This window comes from Mastigoproctus giganteus, chromosome 6 (assembly GCF_048544385.1).
Source record: "Mastigoproctus giganteus isolate SK-2022 chromosome 6, ASM4854438v1, whole genome shotgun sequence".
Lineage (NCBI taxonomy): Eukaryota > Metazoa > Arthropoda > Arachnida > Uropygi > Thelyphonidae > Mastigoproctus > Mastigoproctus giganteus.
In genome coordinates this window covers 181,554,024-181,577,110 of record NC_143580.1, presented here as the reverse complement: position 1 = coordinate 181,577,110, position 23,087 = coordinate 181,554,024, and the positions used below count along the sequence as shown (strand labels likewise).

The window sequence follows — 23,087 nt, the reverse complement described above, 5'->3', positions numbered from 1 at the left end:
ACTTAAATCTTTCTATATAAATTTATTGAGTGTAAATAGTTAAAAACGTCAGACATGTTGTCTCTGTCACCTAAAATCTGACTGAGTGTAGATGGTTCAGCCAGATTATTAAAATCCTTAAAAAATAAATGCTGTGGTTCTATAAAAACATGACGAATAGTTAATAGTGTTACACATCTCACACATAGATGGGTCATCCGCCCTCAGCAAAAAGGAATGTGTTAGATGACTATGACTTATGCTGAGCTGAGCAAGAACAACTTCCTCTCTTCAAATCCTGCGTAGACTGGACTGCCACTGCATGATTACAGGCTTTATGTGATGTAGTTTATTTGTGGCCTGTCCGTGCCAGGAATCTTGCCATTGGGAATGTAATTTAGAGCGCATTATTTGCCTGAAGATCTGTATAGGGGACTAACATGCAATGATTATCCAGGGAAACGGCTGACTTGGCAGCAGTATCAGCTAATTCATTTTCCCGGCTCCCAATGTGGCTTGGGATCCAGCAGAAGCGAATGTCAAATTCTGATTCAAAAAGAGAAAAAAGTACTGCTGGATCCGGGACAGGGCCGGATGAGGATTACGCCTCATGGATAACAAAGCCTGTAACACACTTGATGAGTCACTATATATCATATACCTTTGGTAACTGCTATTTTTAATGTGATCAAGCGCTATTTCTATCGCATGCAACTCTGCAGTATAAATACTAGTTTCCTGTGGGATCTTATTAGAAGATGTTTTGTGAGGAAACACAACAGCAGATCCCACATAACATTCTGACTTTGAGCCATCTGTATAGACTGGCAGAAAGTCAGAATACTGCTGTCTAAGTGATGCAAGGAGTTGCTGGTAGACAGATGGCGGTGTAGTAGCCTTCTTCCAGATCTTAAGGGAGAAGTCACAAGTTGGAATACAGGCATGCCAGGGTGGAAGAAATTGCCTTGGTAACTGGGTAACGTTATCTACCATTATGTTTAGTTCATTTAACAGTCCTTGGATGCGAATACCAAAAGGTTTGTTGGCAGTCTGATGGGTGTTGTATAGATTTTCCCAATGTAGCTCAAAAATGGATGCCTACATGGGATGATCGCACAGGGATTTTAATTTAAAGGCATATTGCAAAGACAACTGCTTATGTCAAACAGATAGAGATGGTTCATTTGCTTCAACATAAAATATTTGGACAGGAGATGTGCGAAAAGCTCCAGTGGCTGTCCGAATGGCCTGATGGTGGACTGGATCTAACCACCGAAGTACACTATCTCTAGCAGAACCATAAACCTGAGATCCATAATCAAGTTTGGAACGGACAAGGGCTCGGTAGAGACAAAGAAGGGTAGAATGATCATCTGCACCCCATGAAGTTGACGAAAGGGCACGGAGGATGTTAAGCCCCTTAGCACATCTTGTCCTAAGCTGACGAACATGTTGTAGAAATGTCAACTTCTTGTCAAAAATAAGTCCAAGGAATTTGAATTCTGCTACAACTGGGATGTTATTTTGCCCAAGCCTTAATTCTAGGTTAGGATGAAGGATTACGTTTGTGACTTCCCTCCTGATAAATATACATATAAACAGTGGACCAAACGCTGAACCCTGTGGGACTCCACTAATAACATTACTCCACAAAGAGCAGCACCCATTGATTACCACCCACTGTCTTCTCCCACTGAACCATCCTTTCATCCATTGTAGCAACTTACCCTTAATACCATTCTGCTCCAATTTGTACAATAGTCTTCCATGCACAACAGTGTCAAAAGCTTTCCTGAAATCCAAATATATGATATCAAAATTATTTTTTGCATCCAGTTCCTTTGTAACCACATCATAATATCCTATCAAATTTGTCAGACAAGTCTTTCCCTTAACAAACCCATGCTGTGTCTGAATTATTGCTGCAGTCTTGTCTAGATGATCCTGCAATGCATCTTTAACCAGTGACTCCATTATTTTACCCGGAACAGAAGTTAAACTAACTGGTCTGCAATTACTCGTGTCACCCTTCGATCCCCCTTTGTGAATTGGAGATACATTTGCATATCTCCAGTCCATGGGGACCTCCTCTGAGTCCAAGGATGCTCTCATAATTATGGCTAAGGGTTTGCTTACTTTCTTTGCCGCCTCCTTTAATATAACTGGATAAATCCCATTCACCTCAGGTGCCTTTCTTATGTTTAACTTCAACAATTTCTCCTTCACTTTGCTCTCAGTTATTACAAAATCATTAAGCACCCTGCTACAATTTGATAACCTTCTGGCATTTTCAAACCTTAATAACTCCTCATGTGTGAATGTAGATGCAAAATACGCATTCAGCTTGTTTGCTGTCTGAGCAGGATCATTAAGATCATTAAGACCCAATCAGATTCATCCCCCTTCCTTTTAGAGTTTATATAAGTAAAGAAATCCTTGCTGTTTTTCTTAGCATCCTTTGCCAAAGATTTCTTGTAATCTGCCTTCGCCTACCTAACCTTTGTGACTTGATTACAGACTAGCTTACATCTGCCATAGACTTCTGTGTCGCCTGATAATTTATATGCATCCCATGCATTTTTCTTCTCTGTCACAAGTCTCATTAGTTCATTTTATAACCAATTAGGCCTAAACCTTGAACAATATTTCTTAATAGTTATGAAACTTTTAGTAGCTTCCATGATTAATTCCTTAAATGCTTCCAACTTAGAATTTGCTGTTGGTAACATCATCAGTTGATCCCACTGTACAGAATTTAAAAACTGTCTGAGACCTCTGTAGTTACCTTTACGGAAGCAAAAACCCTTTCCTTTACCCTGATGGTAATTATATCTTTAAGTAAATCCCACATCAGTACACTGTGATCACTGCCACCTAGTGGTTCCTTTATCTGCAAATTCTTAATACAAGAATGATCACTGCTGATAACCAAATAAAGAGTATTACCCTCTTTGGCTGCCTCTTGAACATGCTGCTGCAGAAAACAATCATCCAATAAATCCACAAAAAGTCTTACTAATGTGCGAGTGACCAACCCACAAGTTCCAGTCGATATTTGGGAAGTTAAAATTCCCTATTATAAGACATTCTGATTTACTAGCCCACTCTATTTCTCTGTACAATTGTTCATTGTACTCATTAAGCCTATAACACACTCCTACTCTTATTTTTGCTTTCACAGTGCTTATGTCACACTAAACTGACTCAACAGAAGCCTATGATAGATATAACCTGGTCTGTAACCAAGTCACAAAGGAGGTTAAGCAGGCAAAGGCAGATTACGAGAAATCTTTGGCAAAGGATGTGGAGAAAAACAGCAAGGAGTTCTTTACTTATGTAAACTCTAGAAGGAAGGGGATGAATCAGATTGGTCCACTTGATATCGATGGTTCAACTGTTGATGATCCTGCTCAGGTAGCTAACAAACTAAATGAATATTTTGCAACTACATTCACACACGAGAATGTCAGAGATGTATTAAACTCTAGCAGTAAGCTAGATAATCTTGTAATAACTGAGAGTAAAGTGGAGGAGAAATTGTTTAAGATAAACATAAGTAAAGCACCTGGGGTGAATGGAATCTATCCAGTTATATTAAATAAGGCAGCAAAGGAAGTAAACAAACCCTTAGCCATAATTATTAGAGCTTCCATGGATTCAGGGAAGGTACCCATGGACTGGAGATGTGCAAATATGACTCCAATCCACAAAGGAAGATCAAAGGGAGACACAGGTAATTACAGACCTGTTATTTTAACTTTTGTTCCAGGGAAATTAATGGAGGCACTGGTTAAAGAAGCATTGCAAGATATCTAGACAAGACTTTGGTTATAGTTTGGACACAGCATGGGATTGTTAAAGGGATGTCTTGTCTGACCAATTTTTTTTGGATACTATGATGTGGTCACAAAGGAACTGGATGCAAAGAATAATTTTGATATCATATATTTCGATCTTAGCAAGGCTTTTGATACTGTTGCACATGGAAGACTGCTGCACAAATTGGAGCAGTGTGCCATTGGAGTTTTCTTTTCTGTATTCATCAATGATATTGATGATGGTAATAACTGAGTAATTACAATAATATTAATAACGAATTATTAATAATTACAATAATTGTAATAATGTATAAACTTGGACATTACGATATAAATCTTAATGTCCAAGTTTGCAGATGATACGAAGGTCGGAAGAGTTGGTAATGATACTAATGACAGTATGCTGCTACAACAGGATCTAGAAAAGTTGATCAGATGGGCTGAGAGGTGGCAACTGAAGTTTAACATTGACAAATGTAAAGTACTGCATATGGGAAGCAGTAACCCATATCAACTGTGTGATACTACACTGACAGTGGTAGAGATGAAAAGGACCTGGGGGTAATTGAGCAGGCAGATATGAAGTTCTCTGAGCAATGCAAACAGGCTGCCAGGGCATCTGATGGGATTTTTGTCAATGACATACAGGAAGTTTTCTAGCAGGGTAAGGAGGTGATTATCCCCTTGTATAAGGCAATGGTGAGGCCACACCTTAAATACTGTATACAGGTCTGGACGTTTCATTTTAAGAAGGATGTAGAGCTGTTGGAACGAGTACAGAGAAGGACAACAAGCTTAGTGAATGGAACAAAGGGTTGCTCTTATGAAGAAAGCCTTAAGTTTTGCAAATTACAGTGTCTGGAAACTAGGCACCTGTGAGGTGAGCTGATCGAGGTGTATAAAGCCTTGAATGGTTTGAGTAAGCGCAATGCTGATGGGATTCTTCCTCTTGCTCAGAATAATCTCCTGAGAGAGCATAAATTCAAATTGAGGAAAGACAGATGTAGGATAGATGTGCGGAAGTTTGCCTTTAGCCAGCGGGTGGTTGATTGCTGGAACAAACTTCCATCTGTTGTTGTAGAAGTTGATGGCTTAAACAGATTCAAGGCAGAACTAGACAAACATTTGGAGAGAGCAGATGGGTGAAATGAGAAGGGTGTGTGTGTGTGTGTGTTTTTGGCTGACGCTATATAAGCTTGCTTTCTTGCATCATGTGCCCTTGCTAATGCTAAATGTGGCCTTGCCATTAACTTGTATAATAGAAGTACAACCTCCATCTCTCTAGATGCAAAAGTATAGTAAACTATTGTGTATACAGTATAAAGTAAGGTAAACCACTGCGTGTTAACCTTTGCGTCTCTACATCAAAACACTCAAGCTTCTTTCCATATTTATGCCCTTCAGCTCTATCCCCACCTGGTGTATAGGTTATTCTCTAGTTATTTCCCAGATAGAATCTTGTATTTGGAGTAATTAAAATAACTGCCATTTCTTGACCAACTGCAAACATATCCAAACTGTTCTGAAAAAGCTCAGGCTGGCTAGCATTATTAACCACCATGAAAATGATGGCAATACTAAGATGAGGTCATAAAACAGTTGAGGACAACAAACAAATCTGACATTAAAAGTCAATATTTTAGTAAATTTTTAAAATTATTTGGGTCAGTAACAAATATGGTCTGAAAAAGTGCATGGGAGTTAAAGACGGTTCAAGACAAAAGGCTCAGGGGTGGAGACTGCAATGCAATCAGACATAAAATTCACCATGCAGTGTAAACAGGTGGGAATCTAGACTTTTACAAGTGAGGAGAGGGAAGTCATTTCTATGTAATCAGACTGGTAAAACTGCACTTGGTATATTATATTCAGGTCTAGAGGCCACACATCTGAAATAAGACATGGAAGTTTCAGAGAGTTTAAAGAGTTATAAGAGAACAAAGGAGGTATATTCTCACAGGCAGTAGATACAAGAAGATACAAGGTGCACACAATAAAGAAGACTAGATCTCATGAAGTTTACCAATGGGCAGAGTGTTGCAGATCACCGGGATAAATTACCCACTAAGGTGGCCAAAGTGGAAAGTCTAGTAAAGTTCAAAGTGGAATTGGATGGCCTCTTTTAGCAGCAAGAAATATGATACTGAGATTTTTTTTGACAGATGCATAAAAAAAAAAAAAAAAAAAAAAAAGTCTGCCATTTTACATTATTTAGCTATTCTAATACAAATATTTTGAGCACAGAACACAAACAGTTATCACTGCAGCAGCTCAGATTAGTGCATCTCAGTTTTGGGTCAAAGATTATACACAGGTTTTTATACATATGAGAAAATTAGCAATGCAGATTTTGCTTGGCTGTTGTCAAGATGAACTGTCACATGAAGTCTGCAAAACCTTGGAATTTGTTACTGTGTATGACCCATCAGATGGCTGAATTGGGATAAGACAGTATATCAAATGGCAAAATCTCTCAGTAACTAGGAGACAATAATCACAGCTGTAACCAGGAGAGGAATCTCCTTTGCCCCTTGGAGCACAAAAACACTAACATGCTGAGAGTATATGTGATTCTACGCAGTAGGTGAAGGATTGTACTTTTGGGGAGAAAGGTGAGGAATGAAAGGAGATCACCATTAATGAAGAAGTACAAGAGGTTTGGGATTCAATACTACCTTAAAATGAACAGCAAATTCAACGTTCAAATCAAGGGCAGAATTAATTTCACTGACTTCAGCCAGAAGTTGAGTGATGGTTAGCCTATTGGAAAGTAAATAATGTAGTGGCAAAGAGTTGGTTGAGAGTAGGTGTGCCAGTTGTCAGCAAGTGGCCTAGTATTGAATCCTGTTGAAAACAAAGGAATCAAAGAGAATCTGGTTAAAGAGGACTCCTTTGAGCAATCCTCTTTAATCAGAGTTATAGCTGACCTCAGGAAGAGAAAGTAGGGTTCTTTCCTGTGAGTTATTCCAGCCCATATGTGCTAATCAGCCTGTGACCCCACATTTGCACAGACATATTGCTAAAGAAAGACCAAATAAACTAGGTACTTAAACCAAAACTTTCAAATACCGTTAGCATTTTATAATATTGGATAAGACTATTTATTAATTTTTAGTCAGTTCCCCCCCCCCCCACCTCCAGTTGCTTGCAAAATTTGTTAAAACTGAGTTTCCTACTGGGTTGAGTATTACATACCACTTAAGGCAGTGGTCTCAAACTGGTGGCCCACGGCCGCATCCGGTCCCCTGAAGCAATTTTACATGGCCCGCAAATACATTTCGATTATGTATTTGTTATAAATACGGTGCTTATAGTTTTAGAGACATAGAGATATGAACTGAACTTATGTGTGTGACTGCTATTGAAGGAAAAAGAGATAGAATGAATAGGTTGGGGCTTTGTCTTTGTCACTGTATGCTTGTATGCCAGGCCACGTGACTGGGGTAAGGTAGGAGAACTTCCCATGTCGGTACAATCAGTAAATTTAGTTTGCCAGCCGACAGTTGGTGGCACTTCAGTATTGTGGTGTTTCCGATTTTTTCTATTGAGTTGGTAATTCTGATGTATATTTTCCTTGAGTCAGTCACTAGTTGGTTAGCTGGATGCACAGCTGCGCAGTTCATATTGCTATATAGATGGAGACAAACTAACGTGCGGCTTATAAAACCTGTTTATTCGTGCTTGTTGTTAGATCTACAATGTAGATCTAATGATAAATGATAGGTATTGATATAATGTAGATTCTACATTATATCAATACTTATCGTTTAGAATTGTGCATAACTTTTGAGTATTGCTTTCATACAAAAATTCATCTTGTTAAATTAAAGTTGTAAATAAAATTATAATAGTGATTTTAATTAAGAGATTAAACTGCAAGTCATGTCTTTAATAAAGAGTAAAAGAAAAGTGGACAAAGAAGGACATGTTTTTCAAGATAAATGGGACATTATATACTTTTGTGGTGTTGTGTGCAATAAAATTGTATGTTTTATTTGTAATAAGGGAATATCAGTTCAAAAGAATACAATTTACGTCGCCATTACAAAACAAATCAAAGAAAAATTTGAAATGTTGGAAGGCAAATTGAGGGAAGAAAAGTTAGTTTCTGAAATCTGGCTTACAACAATAACAAAATTTTTTTTACTGAAGCAAATAAATCCAATGAAGCAACAGTTCACGCAAGTTTTGCTCTCACACACACACCATTGCAAAACAATCAAAAGATTGTTTGATTAGGTCTGCTGAACTTTTGTCCTGACAAACAACAATTATTTAAAAATATTAGTTTGTCAGCCAACACGGTAGCGGAACGTATTAACAAAATCACTAGTGATTTACGATGTCAGTTAAAAGAAAAAAAAAGTATAGATTTTGCAGCATTCTCAATAGCAGTTGATGAGAGTACTGATATCACAGATATAGCACAACTTGCCGTTTTCGTACGAGGTGTTACTGATGAATTTGAAGTAATTGAGGAATTATTGGAAATAATTCCTATGAAAGGAAAAACTGGTGCACAGGATATTTTTTCTGAAATAAAAACTGTAATAGATAAATATAAATTAAGTTGGGATAAAATGGTAGGATTTGCAAGTGATGGTGCAGCTGCTATGGTTGGTAAAAAAAAATGGAGTAGCGGTAAAATTAAGAAATATAGTGAAAGAAGAAAAATTTCAGAATAATTTTTGCACTATACATTGCATTATTCATCGAGAAGCACTTTGTGCCAAAAGTTTGCAGATGGATAATGTTATGGAAAAAGTAACTAAAACAGTAAACTTTATCCGTGGATCACCTGAGAGGGCATAAATTCAAATTGAGGAAAGACAGATGTAGGATAGATGTGCGGAAATTTGCCTTTAGCCAGCGGGTAGTTGGTTGGTGGAACAGATTTCCATCCCTTGTTGTGGAAGTTGATAGCCTAAATAAATTTAAGGCTCAGCTGGACAGGTATTTCGAATGAACGGAGAGGCGAAAATGGGAGTGGTTTTTTTTTTTTTTGGCTGATGCTGCATAAGCTTGCTTTCTTGCATCATATGCCTCTACTAATGCTAATGAGCTCTGATCGAGAATTTGTTGCATTGCTTCAAGAAATTGAAAGTGAGTACGGAGAAATGATTTATTATAATGAGGTGAGGTCGTTAAGTCGAGGAGCTGTATTAAAATGGTTTTTTGATTTAATAAATGAAATCAAAATTTTCATGACACAAAAAAATAAAACCATCAACGAGCTACATAATGATACAGGGATAACAGATTTAGCATTTCTTCTTGACTTAACCTGCCATTTAAATATTCTCAATAAAGAGCTGCAAGGAAAGAATAAACTTATCGCTGACGTGTATGCTTGTTGTTTGGTTTTTAGGAGCATTAGCAACTAAAACCATATTGCTCCGGGATATGCGGTGGTCATTCCCTGACCTTTCCGCATCCTGTGCTACGCACTGCTGCTGCTCCTTCCCACCTGGCTACGGAGGCGCCCATGTATGCTTGTATTAAAGCTTTTAAAGTTAAATTGCAATTATGGGAAACACAACTGGAATCAAAAAATTTCGTACATTTCCTACATCTTAAATCCTGCCCTATTATTTCAAATGAAAAATCTCAAGAATATGCAAGAAAAATAGCATTATTACGACAAGAATTTGAAGAAAGATTTAAAGATTTTAATGATTTGGAGTCTGATTTTGCATTATTTTCATTACCATTAAAAATGAACATGAATAATGCACCAGAAAATCTACAAATGGAGCTAATTAATTTACAGTGTGATATAAATCTTATTCAAAGATTTGAAGATTTGATTAACTTTTATTTGTACTTGGCAAAAGATAAATACCCTCAGTTACGAATTTTTGCAATAAGAATAATTGCTTTGTTTAGGAGTACATTTATGTGAACAGTTTTTTTCGCAGTTGAAAATTAACAAGTCTAAGAAAAGAACCCGATTGACCGATGAGCATCTACAATCCGTGATGAAGACAGTTTCTAGTAATTTTTCTCCAAGTAATTTTTCTACAAAGTTTATCAGAATCGAAACACCATCAAGTGTCAAGTTGTAGTAAGAAATAAAGAAGTTTATAATTATTTACATACAAACATATGTATTTTTTCTGTATGTATCGAATAAAAATTTAATAAATAAAAGAAAGAGAATAGGTTGAGAAAGAGAAAGAAAATTTCCAAGCTTATTATAAACTTACACGCAACACACCACACACACATCACACCAGATTATAAAGGGGTGGTATCCATACATTAGAAGTAAGTATGGGACAATATATATATTCACTCTCATTTTGTTAAAAAAAAATTCCAGCCCGTCAGCTGCTTTCAGATCATGCATTTGGCCTGCATGCAATTTGAGTTTGAGACCACTGGCTTAAGGGACATTTCAAGGAAGGACATGGATCTGATGGAAGAGGTGTAATGAAGAGAAACATGGTTAGTCATAGGCATAAAAAAGTATCACTTCTTTGTATATTACTAAAATGTCAGAATATAAAACTGAAATATTTAAGGCTCTGACAAATTTGAGTACACTTAAAAGGAGCTATCTTTTTTTCTTTAACAGGTGGCAGAATCTAAAGGAGATGGACTTAAATTAGAGAAGGATAACTGTAGATTGGATACAACCTTTGAACAGCTTACCACAACAAGGGAGGTAGATAGATTCTTTACATGGGAGATTCTTCACAAGATAGAACATGGTTATGCCTCCAAAACTGGTGTAACAAAAAGGATGCTATTTTACTGCTGAATAATACAGCATACTAATTGCAACATTTAAGGTTATGTTTAGCAAGGTGTGATTCTGCTGAGTGCTTGTTGGAGTGGGGTTTAATGGCACAAGGGCTACTATGGCCAAATTGCACCTAGAAGTAACTGTATACGTTATAGGAAATAGGTCTAAAAGTGACTGTAATTTCCACAGGAACTTTTTGGTAGAAGAGCTTCTATCAAATAAAGTTTTCAAAAATGCAGGAACTTAAAAAGAACTACTAGTTGCTTTAGAAAGGTCACTTCAGTGAAAGGTCACACAGATAAATCGCCTGGTCACAATTTGCCTGCTGAGTGCAAAGATACCTTAAGAGTTAAACTAAAATCATGAAATTAATTTAATTGTTAAGTACCCAGATATTCAGGTAGCAGGGCTGCACCTTGCCAAACATAATTTTAATTGTTGCATTAGTTTGGTGGTATAATAGTGTCCTTTTTTTTGTAGTGGTCTGAGAGAGAGAGAGAGAGAGATGTTGTAAATTTAAGGAAGGATTAGACAGATCCCCCACAAAAGGCCAATACTATGTAAAGTCTGGCTTCCTCGAATCATTTTGCCTTTACTAATACTGTATGTAGTATAACTTCCAGAACTGTATTTGTTAAACACTTTTAATTTCACTTATTTCAAATACTAGCAAAATTATAAAAAATAAATAATAATTAATAAATAAAACAAAATACAAGTACAGCATACCATTCTTTTTGTCTGCACAGACCATTCTGTTTTACTAAGTACATAACTGAGCTTTGCAAGAGCAGCCTCAGGAGTCATATCTGATCCTGGAACAACTCCAATATCTTGGAGCATCTAAGTAAAATAAAATAACAAACACATGCGTATGACTCAAAATCAGATAATAAGTAAACAGATTATAAATTTTGCAATAATTAATAAATTTCAAATGAAGTTTGAAATTTATGTAAATTTATGATTGTGTACTAAAATTCTGATAAATTTTTCATGAAATATTTTTGATGACTTAGATTTTAAACTAAATCAAAGTAAGTTTTCACAGTTACAAAGAATTCTTTGTAATGGTGAAGTAGTCATGATGGCAATCACTGATGAGATGGTAGTAACAAGGTGCCAGACCCTGCCAAGATAGCCTTAAGGCGGTTTAAAGTTGATTAATCATACGGCATAATATAAAGTTGACATGATATTTTATGACAATGTCATTCATATGGTATTCAAGTTATGAAAAAGTTAGGCTGTGGTCTTCTCATGTTGCAGATGGGTATGCAGCAGGATCGTCTCCATTTTGGTCCACAGCAACATGATATCACTGCAGATTGTGGCAGTGATCCTGCTGCTTGGGTCTCTCATCAGGTTTTCCAGTTTGGTATACAGATAAAGCACCTGCTCCAGGGCTGTTCCCTCAGGGAGGATAGGGTCCAGTTTTTTTTTTGGAAGCAGGTGTGGGCCTGGTGTCATCCTGGTGTTCTATAATGGGCTGTCTGACATTCAGTACTCTTACCTGTTTGATTTTTGTCTAATTTATCAATTTTTGTATGCTAGATGATGATAATTCCTTGAGGGGTTGCAAGTGAGGTAGTTTGACACAAAGTTCATTTTTATACAACAATTTAGAGTCTCACAATGGCACAGGCTAGTTTTCTGGCTGAACCTTTTGGTCACATGGGGTCAGTATGAGAAGAAATGGTCAAAGTTCAGATCTCAGAAAATATAGGTCCGATTCAAAAACTAACAGTAGGAGCAGATTTTATGCTCAAAATTACACATAGGGAAACTCCCTTCCCCAGTTTGAGATGACAGGTATAAGCATAGCAGCTTCTCAAAGTTCAGTAGCTGCTCTCTTTAGTTTCTTGTCAATGGCTGAGTGGTTACCAGACCCATTGACAAAGAAAAGAATGCTGGCGCTTAGAACTAGCAAAAGATCCCGAAATAAATAACTTCAAAATAATCTCATCTGCGGAATTCTCGCAGATTTCCGCAGATGAGATTTAAAAGCATTGCAGTTGATCCTATTGTCTTTGGATGAGGTATTTGCTTCGGGTGGTGAAATCTCCCATGAGGATTTCCCCGACCCAGAGCAGTGACTCACAGATGATGCTTAAACAAAGGACTGTTCTTGGAATCTTTAACCTTCTACTTGACCCAGTTACAGCTATTCTAGTATGGGTATAGGGAAGATATAATAAAAGTGTAAAATAATAAATATCTGTTCATTTCTTGTATCTAGAAAGCAGATTATCTGTTCATCCATCTTCTTCGCTATCCACTGATACAAAACATTGATAAGAAACTTTTGATAATCCACACTTAAGATGACTTTAAGGAGAATAAATCAAATAAATCAAACCGAAGGCAACGCATGCACGATCCCTCCTTTGTCAGTAACAGTGAAAAGAGTCACGTTTGGACCTTGTGAAGTTAAATTCAGACCATTGTCTTGCAAAAATATCAGCTAAATATGCTAATCTAGCCAACCATAATTCATCAATAAAATGGTCTTTTAATTCACATTTTAAATCGCAAAGGAAAACTCGCACTTCCAATCAAAGTTCAAAAAAAGACGATTTAAAACCTTACCTCTCGACAGCCATCTAACTTCACAGTGCAGTAGTAGTTTTTCATGGTCACTCCCCATATCTTGGCATAAAACTTTGAATATTCGCAAATTTGGTGCATCGGATTTAATAAAATTAACAATCTTAACCGACTGACCTAAAACAGTTTACAGTTCTTTGGGTATTGCTTTTGCAACCAAGGCTTCATGATGAATATTGCCTTAGGTTCAGGAGCAACTTTCTTTATTGTAGCTACAACACCGTTACGCTTTCCTGTTAAAGCCTGAGTTCCATCAGTACACACGCCAATGCAATTCTTCCAAAGAATTGTGTTCCATCATAAAATTGTCAATTTTTTTAAATATTTCATTTGCAGTTGTTTTACTAAATCCTCAAGGCTGCACACTAACTTACTAAAGCAACAATGCGTACTCACAGCAACACTGCTGTGTAAGAGAGTTTTCTAGGAAGGAATACAAAACAATGTGAGATAAGACTCGGTTGTGATTTTAAGCTTTCCGAGAAATATATAGCTATCTGCTCGGAGGTTGAACAAACAAAATATTTGAAAATCAACACATGATTTGTGAACTGTTAGAATGAAAAAAGATAGGTAAAACATGTAATTATTTACCTTTAGAGGGGGAAATTTTTAATGTTTTATTTTTTATAATTTCATAAATTTAAAAAAAATTCAACTGTCCATTAATCATGTACCACCAAATCTTTGTCCACATACCACTGGTTGAGAAATGCTGAACTAAGATATCCACAGTGATGTTCATTAATTCAGTACTGGATGGAAAATGGTGACCTGATTCACCCATAAGATTAAAATATAGAAGAAAAATCGCAATGGACACAAACTGAAGTTGGGGGGGATATGCACCTGTCCATTGGCATGATGGAGCTAGAACCCTGATTCATCAGACCAAGACCAAGGTGACTCTTTTCCATTCATCCGATGTCTAGGAACAGTGCTCCTGTGCTCACTGGAGACAGATGTTGATGACAATTGGTCAACATGGGGACATGAACAGATTGCCTACTCTGTATGCCTATCCGGAAGAGCATCTGCTGGATGGTGCTCAAAAACATTTTTTCTGTGCACCCTGGTTGTAGTCTGCCATTAATTTGGGGATCACGAGCCATCTGTTGTCCTGGATAGCATGTGCCAACCACCATTCATCTTGAATGTCAATCAGTGGTTGTCCCTGTACTAGCATGATGGGTGGTTGAGTGTACCTCTCCGAACAGCTCACATTACACCTTCACTACAGTGGCCCTTGAACAGCCGACAAACAATGCCTGCAGTTGTTGAGATGCTGATCCTACCTTCCTAGTGCTGCAAATCATTACCTGTTCAAACTCCATCAGGTTCTTCCCTTTCCCCACTGCATGAGCTTTGTACTGACAAACTTACAGGCCAGGCACTACCCATGCCATCACTATGTATGTTTCACCAGTCAGTGACATGATTCATAGGTGCAATGGGATGTGCCTACTTGTAAGTGTATATACTTAAGTTTCAATATGTGTTTCTTCAATATCTGGTAGTTTCAGTGCATTTAAGATAATGGAAGTTTTAACTGAATGAAATGTTCTTTTCAAAATCTCTCTCTCTCAAATGCACGCGCAATAGCTATAATGGTTATATCACCTTGAGAACCTGTAGATGAAAAAGAATTCACTGCACACCAGAAATTTTTAAATGGACAATATCACCTAGATATTGCAGGATAAAAAATAAGTGGTTCTGAATGTGACACTAGGGTGAAATTGGCACTGAATGCATTAAGTATCAAATCAGATATGTCCATATAACAGAGGTTATAAAGGCAAGTGTTCACCCAGCAGGCACAGAATCTACACAGTCCTTGGAATAAGGAACGTCTGCCGCAGACAAGTACAAACAAGTTATTCAGAAATTTAGTATGTACACGTATGCATTCATCATCATCAGCCATTTTCAATCAACAGGATGAAGGCCTCTCCAGCAACTTTCCAGTTCCTTCTGTTTTGAGCACTGCCCATCCATTTACTACTCAAAAACTCATGAATTTCATCTATCCATCTCCACCTTTGTCTTCCAGGTTTTCTTCTAGCTCCTCTTGGGTACCATTCTGTTATTTTCTTAGTCCATCTGTCATCATGTCTTCGAGCAATGTGTCCTGCCCAAGACCATTTTAGTTCTTTAGTTTTGATAAGAATGTCCTTTACTTGAGTTTGCTGCCTAATCCATGTGTTTCTCTTCTTATCTAACAGTCTGATTCCCAATATAATTCATTCCATTCTTCGCTGTGTAGTTCTTAGCTTCTCTTCCATTCTTTTGGTGAGTGCCAAGTTTCACTTCCATAAGTCATGGTGGGGAGTATACATTGATTCATTATTTTATGTTTCAGACAAACTGGGATATTGCTCTTCAGTATGTGACTATATTTCCTGAATGCTATCCATCCAAAATTTATTCTTCTCTTGACTTCCAGCCATTTATCATTATTACAGCTAATAACTTGTCCCAGATAAGTATATGACTCCACCTTTTCAATTACTACTCCTTCAATCATTATTTCCCTTTCCGTGGCATACTTATTCATCATTACTTTTGTTTTAGCCATATTCATCTTTAGTCCAAAATCCTTACTAACTGTGCATAACTGATTAAGATTTTCTTCTAATTCTTTGGGATCGTGGCTTATGACCACAATGTCATCTGCAAATCTTAAATGGTTTAGGTACTCTCCGTTCACATTGACTCCTTTCTGCGACCAGTCTAATCTTCTGAAAGCTTCCTCAAAGGCAGCAGTAAACAGCTTCAGAGATATTGTCTCCTTGTCGAACTCCTTTCTCGATTTTAAATTTGCTACTGTCTTTGTCTAGTCTAATAAAGGATGTAGCACTCTCATATATTTTCTTCAAAATCATAATATATGGAGTATCTATGCCTTGTCTTTCCAGTGCCCGAAACATTGCCTTATGCTGTATAGAGTCAAATGCCTTTTCATAATCCACAAATGCCAGGCATAATGGTGTTTTATATTCATTTGCTTTCTCCATTAGTTGCGATATTACGTGAAGGTGATCCATAGTTGAGAATCCTGTCCTAAAGCCAGCTTGCTCTTTCGGTTGATTCTCATCAAGTATTCTTTCTAATCTGTTAGTAATGACCCTTGTGAACAACTTGTAGATATGGGATAACAAGCTAATTGGTCTATAATTTCCAATTTCTGATTTATCTCCTTTCTTATGCAGCAAAACTATGATTGCATTATTCCACTGCTTAGGCATCACACCTTTTCTAATGCACTTTGTGAAGAGCCTTGCCAGTTTTTGTGTTATGTCTCTTCCTCCCAATTTTAACAACTCTACAGTAACTTCATCTTCCCCCGGGGCTTTCCGATTCTTCATTTTCTTCAATGCATGTTCTACCTCATCGGGAAGAATATCGGGTATGTCGTATGTGTTGCTACTTTGCAAGCCATCTTCCCCACTGCTGGTATCATTCCCTCGCTCCTTGTATAATTCTCTATAGTAGTCTTCTGCTATTTGAATTATGCCTTCTCTGCTGTTTATAAGTACACCATCGCTATTCTTCAGTTTCAGTATCATTTGTCTTTCTGTATTACTGCTCATGGCTGCTGATTTAAATCCTTTGTTTTCCCTTAATGCTTGTTCTACTTTTCTTGTGTTAAATCTTCTTATGTCCTCTCTGAGTCTCTTTCTAATGGCTTTGCATAACTCAGTATACTCAATTTTCTCCCTGTCAGTGTTTTTCTTGCTCTTCATTTGTCGTCTTTGGTTCATCATGACAAATGTTTCTTGACTAATTTTTTCTTCTTTGGATTTCTGTTTCCCTATAGGTTTCTTGGGCTTTATCACTTTCAGAAAGTTGTAATATTCCTCGTCGATATCTTGGTCCTGAGCAGTCTGCAGAAGCTCAAACTTGTTCATGAGTTCCAGTACATACTGCTTTTTCTCCTCCTCTGTTATTTCAAAGACCTTTGTATTATTTACTTGAGTCAGTTTTTTCCTTTCCTTTCCTACATCTATATCAAGTGTACATCTTACCATTCTGTGATCACTTCCAACATTTACCTTATTCAGGACGGTAACATCATTCACAATATATCTTCTGTTAGTGAGGATGAAGTCGATTTCATTAGTTGTTAATCCATTTGGACTCTTCCATGTCCACTTTCTGTTCACCCTTTTCTTGAAAAAAGTGTTCATTACTGACATTCCTTGAGATTCTGCAAATTCCACAAGTCTTTCACCTCTTTTATTTCTTTCACCAATTCCAAAATTTCCTATAGTTCCTCTTTCTGCGCTGTTTTGCCTTTTTCCAACCTTAGCATTGAAGTCCCCCATAATAATAGTGTAGTGGGTTTTCTGCTCATCTAGAAGACTCTCAATTTCAGTGTACATTTCTTCAACCTCTTCATCATCATGGCTCGATGTTGGTGCATAAATCATTATAATCTTTAGCTTGTACCTCTTAGAAATCTTGAGTATTAGTCTTGACACCCTTGGTGATGTACTTTTGAATTCCAAAATGTTGTTTTTAAAATCTTTATGGACCAGAAACCCAACTCCACCTTCACTCCTTTCACTGTTTCCATTGGTGTACAGCAGATTTCCACTTGATAAACTTATAAGTGATTCATTTCTTCTTCTTGTTTCAGCCAAACCGATGATATTCCAATTCACATTTTCTAATTCCTTTTCCAGCTCTAATATCTTGTCTTCACCGATGAGTGATCGCACGTTATAACAGTCCAAGTTCAATTTCCGTGCATGGCAGCCTGGTCGTACCCAGAGATTCTTAGCACCCTCTGCTTCCACTCTGATCCTCTCGCTGCCGTAAGAGGGAGAGTGAAAGCTGCTGGGGACTGAGGGCCATTTGTATTGTTGTGCTCTCATTGCTGGAGGGTTTGGTCTTTTCCTCTTCACGCTGACTAGGCGTCTTGAAGAGAACCACTCTACACGTTCGTTGCCACCTAAGTGACGTAACAGGGCTTACCATCGAGAAGGTGTGCATGAGTGGATTTTAGGGAGGCAGGCCAACCGGACTTCTCCTAAATCTTCTGTAATAGAGAGATATTGGATCCATCAGTGTTTTAGGCTGAGTGTCTGATAACACACAGGATACCTGTTCCCCTCTAATGCATTATATATCATCATCCTTTACCTTCACATTTAATATAAATAAAGCACATTAAATAATAAATACTTGCACAATACATTTAATAAAATACATGTGAATCAGAACTGCTTTAAATTATTCTAACCGCTGATGAGTGACAGCAAAAAATCAGTTCTACAATCTTTTTTAAGAGACTGAAGCATAATTTTTTCCACTTGCATTATTTTTCCATGTTAAAGAGCTTTTATAAAATGCATAAAATAGCAAAACATCATTAAACATCTCCCTTCCCAAACAGTCAAAAGCTGCAGCAAATCTGGATAGATGGCAAACTGACGCTAAGTTTCTTTTTAAATAAAGACTTTAATACTAAGTGTTAAACTCTGTATTAAAAAAAAAAACCTCAGCTTCATGTTTTTGTAGAGATCTGCATTTTTTTTATAATAGTACACTAAGGAGCTTCATCTCCTGCTCGCTTTGCTCGCTTACCCCCCGTGCACGCTTTTCTATTCTACGTAAAAGACACACCTGTCGAAACGCACTGATCAATATCTAATCAGGAAATGACCTGTGTAATTATTTACCTGTGCATTTGTAGTGCGTGGCATTCTCAAGGTCAAATAAATATCAATATGTAATTATTTACCTGCGTTTACATAGGTCACTTAGGAAAAGGCCTTTTGCTTTGGGTTTCATAATGCATGAGGAAAACTGTTGCATCCAAAAGAGCAGGACCAAATATTTAACTGAAATATTTACAAACTATACAAATATTTAAAATATTTACAAACTATACAAATATTTAAAATATTTACAAAAATACAACTATTTACAAATATACAATATTCACTGATATACAAAAAATTGCCTCGCCCTCTTCTCTCATTGGCTCGAATAAATATCACTAGAAGGAAAACTTTAATGTACAGAGAGATTATAAAAATGCTCAAATAAATAATTCTGAAAAATGCATGAAATGTATAAGCCATAAAATAACAATCTGATAATTAAAATGGTAGAAACGATGAAATATGAAATAGTGATAATGTCGAGACAGCCTGTCTCACCATTTGAAACGATTCAGAAAAGTTTCATTTTCATTAAATGGGCTGATCAATATCAACAAGACTGAAGTGAATTGTGTTTTATTTGTAGTTCATGGCAGAGGACAACAACAGCTATTTGAGCAGCGTGGTTACTCTCTCATTGCTCACTGTATTATTGATGCTAAATAATACAGCAAGCAAGCAATCAATCAATCAATCACCACAGGATTTCGCAATCCTGTGTTGATCGTTTAAAAAGAGCTATTTGACAAGACATGCTATACTAGAACCTGTAGAATATCCACAAGTACCAGAAATGTGTTTGCTTTATTCACCAATTTTGAACTTGGTTGAAGGTATATGATATGGGGACTTGAAAGATTCCGTAAACCAACAAAATTAAATTTCAGCTCAATGGTTGGGTTGGGTTGGGTTTAAGGTTTTATTGGTGCACTAGCAACAATGGCTATTATGCTTATGCACTACGACAATTCAATTCAATGGCAGTATGAACACCCAAAGCTGTCAGATATGGGGATGATTACCTGATGATTTTTGTGCTATCCACAAAATTTTACTGCATTCTCATATGGTACAAATTTATTACTAATTTTGACAATAAATCCTTTTTAGAAGATCATCAAGTTTGCAGTCCCATGACATACATATTAATGTAAACTCAACCTGTGTGTTATGACTAATCTTCAAGCAAGAGGCTGCTTGGATGCAGCTCCTTTCATGCAGAAAGGGACATCACTCCATGCTGCTTGGTTGTTTCACAACACACGTCCCTTATAGCCAAATCTGTTATACATTATTAGAATCATTCTTGAATATATATATATTTGTTCACAATATTGGCATAAACAAAGATAAAGCATGTATCATTCAAAAAGTCTCAACTAGAATGATGTTTAAGATATTGACCACAATGTAATCAGTAAATTTTAAAACAGAAATTAAGTATTGATGCATTTTCTTAAATAACTGACATTATATGATATTATAAGCATGTAACAATTGAGCCAGTGGTGTAATGGATAAAAAGCTTCCTATGTGCTTTTATTACTTTGGGCATATGTAATCACATCCAGACATAGCCACTTTTTTTTTTTTTTTTTTTTTTTTTTAACTATTCCTTGATTCTTTTGAGAAAAAAAAAAAAAAAAAAAATAGATGAAGTAATAAATTAAATACATAAATAAATAAAAAACTCACCAGAAAGAGAATTTACTGATTAAATAAACTAACCACTGAACAATTAGAACCTTATTTTCAACCTTTATATTACTCATATGTTTATGATAATAAAATATTTTGGAATATTTGACTTTATTGAAAGATATTTGAGATTATATACTAGCATATATTAAGAGCTAATACTATATGTAGTTATAAGTTTAGTATTCTTTTAAAAATATGCAAAGCAGTACTTTAAATTTTAAACATAATCTAGCTTTACCAGCAGGAAATCAGGTTAGGTCACTGTTTCCCACTATTTTCAACTGTTAGCCACTTCACTCAGCCCAATCATATGACTTCTGATTATCTGAAGGACATTATTAATCAGGGAAACATTCAAACTTTGGCAGACCTGAAGGACAGCATTAAAAGGCATGTTGAACCCATTCCTTAGGATATAATGCAAACAGCAACTGACTTCCATATTGCTGAAATCAATGGTTATCACTAGATATTGGATTATATCCCTTTGCATATATGCATATGTGGCTGTTTTAATCATTAGTGCACACAATACAAATATCACTAGCAATACTGCAGATTTGATCAGTTTTCAAGCATTGAACTTGGAAATGCAGTTTCAGTCACTGAAAGCATCACAATATTACAATAATATTAGCGTGAGAAACGATTTCAATTAGTGTGGGAAAACTTGTCAGCAGTGTTTAAATTTAATTCTTGTACCATCAATAATGTTCAATGAGTACATTCTCTGAATGTAACATAACAGTTCAATTTTGCTATAAAAAAAATTTACAGAATAGGCAGTATGAGCTTTTGTTAAAAATGCCAAAAATCAAATCTATTGCTAAATTTATGGAATCATGAATCGTGGAAAAGAGTTCACTATGGATGACTAATGTATTTTTGTGCTGTTTGCGAAAAGAATGTTCTATGCAGAAAAAAATTCCAGATCAATAAACACGTGAAAACACTGCACAGTGTGGCCAAAAGAAAAAAAAAAAACCGAGGAAAATTTACCAGATCAATCACTTTTAATCAGGACACATCTCAAGAGAAGAGAAAAGTGTCTTTTCAAAGGATCTCTGTCTTGTCTTGGTAAGCAGCAGCATCTTTCAAAAAGTTAGGCAATCTAGTTTTCAAACAATTTTTGAAAACACTGTATGAATCAAAACATTCCAGACAAAACTACCTTGAAGAAAAATTATCTTAAATGATATTTACAATATTACAAAATTTGTCAACATATTAGAGAAACATGTGCACAGATGTCTTCTGATGAAATAGAAGATGCCTGTGGCAGTAAGTTATAAGCTATAGTCATGTGTTACATCATATTGCACATTTGGTATATGGGAAATTAGACAGAGCCAACTCATCTATTAAATTTTCTTGATTGTAAGGTTCTCAAAAATGTGAATTACTCCACAACTGCAAGAGTTGTGAATAATTCTTTGCAGAATTATTCACAGCTTTTCTAGATCAAAAACTGACCCATTGCAAAAACAAGTCCACATTTTTGTTAGTGATACTGCACTTTATATGATAAAAGCAACTTCTATTATAAAGTTTTCTATCCAAACCTATCCACATTACTTGTTTAGCCCATAGCTTCCACAGGTTTGCAGAAACAAAGCAGAGAATTATCTTTCCACATTGACAAAAGTGACTGGGCTAAACTTAAAAATGTGAGCCTTCAAAGTCCCAACATGCACAGCTATTTACAGAGATATGAAACCCACCTTCATCTTCCACCAGAGCATATTTTGACAAGTATAAGAACTCTTTACTGCATACAAAAGGCACATGCCGTACACAATACCCTTCACGGCTAAAAGCCAGGGGTTTGATTTATGCTTAGACTTATTTTATGCCAAAAACTTTGATTCCATAAAAAAGTTGTTAATTCTTTGGATACTGCAGAAGTTGAAGCTACAAGACACTGCTAAGGCAATTTTTTCTGATTCACTGGTTAGAAAACACCTGCTGTTCATGAAGACTTGTTTTGTTATGTTACCTAATTCTATAACTGAACTTGAAACAGGGAGACTTGCTTTGAGCAGTGAAATTGAAGAGATAAAAAAAGTTCAGTTAGAAATTTCAGGAGTGTGTGTGTTGTTTGGTTTTTAGGAGCATTAGCAACTAAGGCCATATTGCTCCGGGATATGCGGTGGTTATTCCCTGACCTTTCCGCATCCTCCATATTTGGTGGCGACGGGCTCGAACCCCGGTCTAATCAAGAAGCGTGTGCTATGCACTGCTGCTCCTTCCCACCTGGCTACGGAGTCGCCGAAATTTCAGGAGACACAGGAGAGAAAATTTGTTAATGTTTTAAAAAAGAACTCAGGTTTCATATTTCATATAATGGAAATGAGCAGGAATCTCCATTTCAAGTAAAGACTATGAAGGCTCACATTTTAGCCCATTCACTTTTATCAATGGAAAGATCATTTTCTGCTATTAAAATGATTTTGGATAATAAATGCCATGGATTTACAATGGCCACATTAAAAAAAAATATTTTTGTTCACTGTAACAAGGGTTAGCAAGTAAAATTATACTTATTCTAAAACTTTTCACTTA

The 23,087-nt window shown here is 36.4% G+C and overlaps 1 protein-coding gene across 1 annotated transcript in view; it reads right to left on the bottom strand.

Annotated features, from left to right (window-relative positions):
* The window catches only part of LOC150084791 (uncharacterized), a 129,429-nt gene that overhangs the window by 69,399 nt on the left and 36,943 nt on the right, over window positions 1-23,087 (bottom strand). Inside the window, exon 9 of the mRNA XM_090376355.1 lies at window positions 11,275-11,388. Coding sequence (XP_090232481.1) covers window positions 11,275-11,388 — 114 coding nt within the window. The remainder of the gene's footprint in view (window positions 1-11,274; window positions 11,389-23,087) is intronic.